The 5,859-nt window shown below is 48.2% G+C and overlaps 1 protein-coding gene across 1 annotated transcript in view; it reads right to left on the bottom strand.

The window, feature by feature from the left end:
• Positions 1 to 2,130, bottom strand: part of T265_11499 (hypothetical protein) — a gene marked incomplete at both ends in the record, with an annotated part of 23,662 nt that extends 21,532 nt beyond the window's left edge. The window contains 3 exons of the mRNA XM_009178169.1: positions 1,375 to 1,536; positions 1,572 to 1,651; positions 1,692 to 2,130. Coding sequence (XP_009176433.1) covers positions 1,375 to 1,536; positions 1,572 to 1,651; positions 1,692 to 2,130 — 681 coding nt within the window. The remainder of the gene's footprint in view (positions 1 to 1,374; positions 1,537 to 1,571; positions 1,652 to 1,691) is intronic.
• Between the last annotated feature and the right edge of the window lie 3,729 nt (positions 2,131 to 5,859).

Genomic DNA, 5,859 nt, shown 5'->3' with positions numbered 1-5,859 from the left:
TGGCTACGTGCTGCGTATGCCAGTCGGCCGACTTCCTCGAAGAGCTCTTTTCGCACAACCACGTGAAGGGTGGAAGAGAGCTAGAGACAGTCAAACAATGACTTGGCAGCGAAGTATGACAGCCATTCCCAGCAAACTCATCTGCACTGGTCACTACCGTCTTTCTGGATGGGAACCCCGAGACGGGCCACATCAATGGCTAGAGACATTATCAGACATGGCCCAGTGGCGCCCTCAATGGCACTCGTACATCCAAGCTACTGCCTTCAATGCATAGCTCCTTTTCCAACCCCCCACTTGACAGCCCACTGACAGTGCTGGATTTATGCACCAATTTATCAGCTCCCGCCTGCAATGCGCAGCTACCTACCCCTACCCCTCCAAATCATCGGTGAACGAAACTGCAGCAGCTACAACCACTGTACGACGAGTACGCGGTTATTGCAGCTGACAATGATGATGATGCAGGGCTGCCTGACTCCTAGTGTGGTTGTGCACAGCGGGTATGTGAGCAGCACTAAACTCTGGTTTTAGAACTTCGACCTGTTGAATAATGCGCCAACGGTTAGGGTCAGTCGGTGGACACTCAAAGTGTGCTTTTCCTAACCCATCCTTCTTCGGAAGACAGCACCGCTGATTCCATAAATATGGACGTGTTGGTCGCCTGAAGGCCTATCCCAAGATGTATCGGGGAGGCCAATAACGGAAAGCCTGAATATCTGGGGTCCCACTACAAAAGCTTATGGTACGCTAATTCCCAGCGCCAAACCTGGCAGGCAGTATGATGTTAACAAGTTTACTCCTGGACGATAGCACCTTAACTCTCTGACTGTCTGCTGAACGAGTAGTAGAACAGTCGGCCTCCGGAGATCTCCAAATCCTCCACTGGGCACTCCAAAATCCACAACAATGAATATTATACAAGCAGCCAGCCTGTGGACTGTGAAGGTCCACCATCTCAAACGAAATGAAGGGAATCGGTCGGTAGACGAATCGCGAGTGAAAGCAAACTCCTTACATACCCATTTACGTAGGCGGTCAACAGAACGCATTCTTCATCTGCACAAAGTTACCCCGAGAATCCAAAGATGTAATTAAATTGGGGGAAATAGAAAGCTGAATAACCCAGTCGTAGGTTAATCCCGCAACCAGCTTTAAGTTCATTAAATGAGTTGAGCTCGAGATAGCTGTGGTTAAGGTGCGAATGTACTGGCTGGAAGGACCGCGGTGCAAACCTAACCTCAACAGCTCTCGTCTAGGTTTGGGCAACCAGGCAGCCTCTCAGCCCCCACGCATCCTCCGGATAGTTGACCGCCGGGCACCGAAAGTGAGTCATAGCTCATTCTTTAAATGAGAACAGGTGCTTTAACGTACCTGAGCTTCGCCTGAGACTGCTTTTGCTAGCAAGGTCTTGCCTACCCCAGGTGGGCCAACCAAAAGAACGCCCTTTGGGAGTTTGGCACCCAGGCGATTGAACTTCTCAGGATTCCGGAGGAATTCAACAACATCTTGAAGTTCTTTCTTTACCTCGTCGCACTGAAACAAATGATAAGGATTAAAATACTGGTTACCCCTTGAACGTCGTTGAAATTTATATCAGCATTTTCGGCAAAAGATGCAATGCTAGGATCCAGCATTTTGGGGAAGACCCCTGTAAATAAGTAGTTCGAATGTTAGGAAGGGAAACTAACCACTTCCGAAGATTCTGTTCGATGATTGGAACAGGTAATAGCATAGCACTCCAAAGATTACGATTTTCCCAAAGTTTCCGGTCAGTGCTTCAAACATGCGTGATTTTTTATCTTTCTCTGTAGATGATTGGAACCCCCGCCTGTACGCTTCAACAAGTTGAAGCTGAATGGTAGGTGGGTGATCTTTGAGGATCTCCTTCAAGTCTGCGTGCTTATCATCCGGTTTTTGGTCCTTCGATGGAGATCTAGTGTCCAGGATGAATGAGGTACGATAGGTGGCGCAATGACCTCGGTCAGTGAAGGATTTCTTCAGGAATTTGAAAGCGGGTGCCCCGGAACAGCAAATTACAAGGCTACGAGAACCAGGCGCTTTCCAGAACCGCCGAAGCCAAGCGTTGATGGGCCCTGCGTTCTGAGGTGCAACTCGCGACGTCCACATGTCTGAAGACAGCGAACGACTGATCAAGCAGAAACCCCTACTGACCGGCTATCAGCAGCAGACCCACTGACTGCTCGATGGCTGATTGGTCGATCGCCACGGGGCATGACTCTGACCTAGCCACGGAACAGTCTGAAAAGGTGATCCGAGCTTACGGTGATTTCTAGTCGAATTCAGACCCAAATGATGTCACCAGCCTATACCGCGTGCCACATTTTACTGCTACATCGTCTAGGAGTCCCAGGAATATAATTCATAAACAGATGTCATTTGTGGTTATCGGATAAAAAACTGAAACAGCTGGTCAATGAAATTCCTCTGTGATATTGGTTCTGGTAAGCCACGTGGAACCAGTCATCTTTTGCCTGTTTGGTGTGCTTATTTTTATTTTTGATGCGTCAATATCACTTGGAGGTCCTCTATGTTTCAAAGACTTCTTGAATGAGAATGTGGGTGCATCGTTTCCATCCCTCACGCGTTTGGGAAGAACTTAAATCAATACACGAAGGATAACGTTGTGGTATTGGTGCTGGGGAATCGGAAGAAGCTAGAAAGCCGAGCGTATTTTCTAGTAAACGAAGTACGCGGAGCACCAGCCGGTGTCTACGGAGACAAATGAACGAACTGGCAGTAACCTCTTATCTTCTTGAACAAAACCCCAGGTTGTCAAAGTTTCTGTACGACCGGCTTCCAGTAAATCGACGGCTAACCGAATAGGAGATGGGCACCTGCAAGGCCCTTCTGAAATATGGGACGCCCCCTTGTGAGGTGCGGCAGCTTGTGGTGGATGAATTCGGCAAGATTCTCACTACCAAAGATATATACAACTACCGCCGGAAGGGTCGACCGGTGCCGCACGTGTCAGATGATATGCCTTCGGTGCTGGCAAAACTGCCGCATAGTTGGGTTTTCACGTGTCAGATGTTATGCCTTCGGTGCTGGCAAAACTTCGAGAGACCGGACTCGTTCCTGTGGGCCAGTCAGAGGAATATCTCTATAGCCACACATGTTTCTCCCGATGGCAGCAGATAGCGTTGTTCCGACGTTTTCCAGATGTAGTGAATGTAGTCGGAATGCATGCAACGAACCGCCTTGGGTGAGTTTTTTAAAGCAACTAATATTTGGCATACACATAAATTGTACACCCCGTTGATAACGGACGGCATAGGAGCCGGACGTCCGGTTATGCATGCATTCGTAGAGGGAGAGCAGGTTGCTCCCATGCGCTAACTGTTCGGCTAACTCGAAGAAATGATGGGCGAAACTTATCCCGTTAAGACCTTTGTAATGGACCAGTTGGTGGCGGAAATGCGTGCAGCAAGGGTAGTGTTCGGCTGCAACGTTAGGCTTTGCTACTTTCATGTCCGCAATGCCATCAGGGAGCACGCATGTATCATTCAATATCCATGTATTTTTGGTTATAGACACATTCTGCGAACAGCCGGCACATATTTCGCCGCATGGCTCACCTGGACAATGCTGTACATTGGGTTTTATGTTCATCATATTACAAGCACACAGGTTCCGACAAGATCTACAGCTTCAACGCCGAACCGATCCTCCATTTCTTTCCTATCTTACGGCTCGCTGGTTGTACATCACTCGAAAATGGGCCATACACGCACAGTCCGAAATGGTTCGTTTCGGTAATGTGACCAACAACCGATTGGAGAATGCGAACGTCGCCCTAAAGGCCGGGTGCACCACCCCAACACGTCGGAGCATGCAATTTAAAAGGTGTCCCGGTACGCCGAGTGGCTCATGCGGGAGTCCGAGATGCATACGTCGTACCACCGTACAGGCGGCAAATCCTGGAAGGTGACACCTAAGCTCTAAACGTGGTTTGTCGAATGTCGAAACATGCATATTCTCTCGTTTTGGGGCACTTGGGTCAGCGACCGCCGCGGCTGCCGTATGAAAGTGTTGGAACAAACAAGGTGAGGTCGAGCTACGTAAAATAACTTATAGTTTGTGTCGCAAACACCCAGATGCTCCCAGAATGTCGACATCTGTGCTGAAGAATGGGCATGCCCTTTCTACCAGGCGACGCGGCTTCCCTGCATACACCTGTTCTCTGTATTTTGAGATCAGTCCGTTCCGAGCAGTAAGAACTATTCATCATTGACTTTTTCTTAGCTTGCTTCCCAATCCGCCAACGATGGCTGTCGGATTGAAGCTACCGGAAAAAGTGTACGCCTCACACCCCGTACCCCTTACAACCACCGACAGCTTTCGGTGGCCTTTGTAAACAACTGAACCGAGTGATGGATAAGCTTCAGAGGCTGGAACCCAGGAGGGCCACAGCCATCTTTAAGTGATTGATTGTTCAGGGACAAATCTTGCTGCATCAAGGCTCAAAGTCTGTAACTGACGACCTACCGTTGGTGGTCGAGGATAATGCACCTCAACCCAGATGGCGGTCTAGGAACGCTGACTTGGGCTTTTGTGTGCTCTGTGACCGGTCGACTACTTCCAGTGACCGCTGGTGTGCAGCTGATCGCGTATCATATCACGCCGACTGCTGTGATGGTGAACCTTACCCGCTGTGTGGTGGTGCTCTTCAGGCTTGCCCCAAATGTGAGCCCACATGAAAAAAATTACTTTTGGTTCTTAGCTCCGGGCCCATCCAGAAAACGAAGAGGTGTACTTGCTACGCGGTCCGCAAAGAGGTCGTCTTATGATGTTGACCTGGGCCGAAGCACAGAGTCCCAACACAGTTTGTCCCGGAAGTCTGTGTGCATCCGTGATTTCGGGTCCAGAGAGGAACTACTCGACAGCCGTGAGTAAATGTCTGACAACTACGACGAACGCTGTACAGTGCCAGCTAGATTAAAGAAACGAAGATGATTTAATGTGACCCATCAGCTCCGGACAGTTGGCATGTTAATGAGACCCAATGCATTTCGTGTATTGTATTTCTTGAGAGGTGCATGCATCAGCTAGCTCGTTCAGCCGTCCGGTATGATCGACGGATGCTCCATGTTCCTAATCGATAAACCTCGAGGTCTTCCTGGCATAATTTCCAACCTACAATGGAAAATTCTGCTTTTTGCCGGCAAACGTGCACGACTTTAGCAAATAATTAACGTGGACAACGGAATTTTTACCGGCAACAGGAATCATCGACCAAAATTTGTTCGCATGAATGCACCTACATTTATTTGGCATCTCCGAAGGCCATTTAGATTCTAGAATGTTCAGAGAATTTTCTCCGGTAAAAAACTACCCGAAAGTTTCGTTTATTTTGAGTCAACGTTTTCCACATTTCGCGACTTTTTATCATCGGGCAACGCATTCACTGTCGGCGGTGTTTATTGAACTTGAGCATTTGCTCACCTAAACAAATCAATAATGCACGGACATGTACATTATTCACAGACATTCTAATTTATGAAGTGGTAAGCCGTTGTGCGAATAGTGAGCAGCTATTGAAAGAGGTTGAATGAAATTTCCGTGGACGATAAATTCCTCCGTGGCTATACTGGAACAGAACAGAAAGTTACACGCGGCTGCATGTGAAAAATATGAAAACGCAGGTAAATGTCAAAGTGAGGCTTTTCCGTATATGGCTGATCTACGGGGTTATTTATATCAATCAGATGTGTGGAATAACGGTCTCAATTGCCTCATGCTCAGGGTGATCAAAATGCCAGCAAGATGGTCACAGATATAATACCTCGCAGTGTGATCATCAGGCGACAACCACTTCTCGATGTCTGAATAAATAAT

This window comes from Opisthorchis viverrini (assembly GCF_000715545.1).
Source record: "Opisthorchis viverrini unplaced genomic scaffold opera_v5_507, whole genome shotgun sequence".
Lineage (NCBI taxonomy): Eukaryota > Metazoa > Platyhelminthes > Trematoda > Opisthorchiida > Opisthorchiidae > Opisthorchis > Opisthorchis viverrini.
This window is presented reverse-complemented; position numbering and strand designations above follow the sequence as displayed.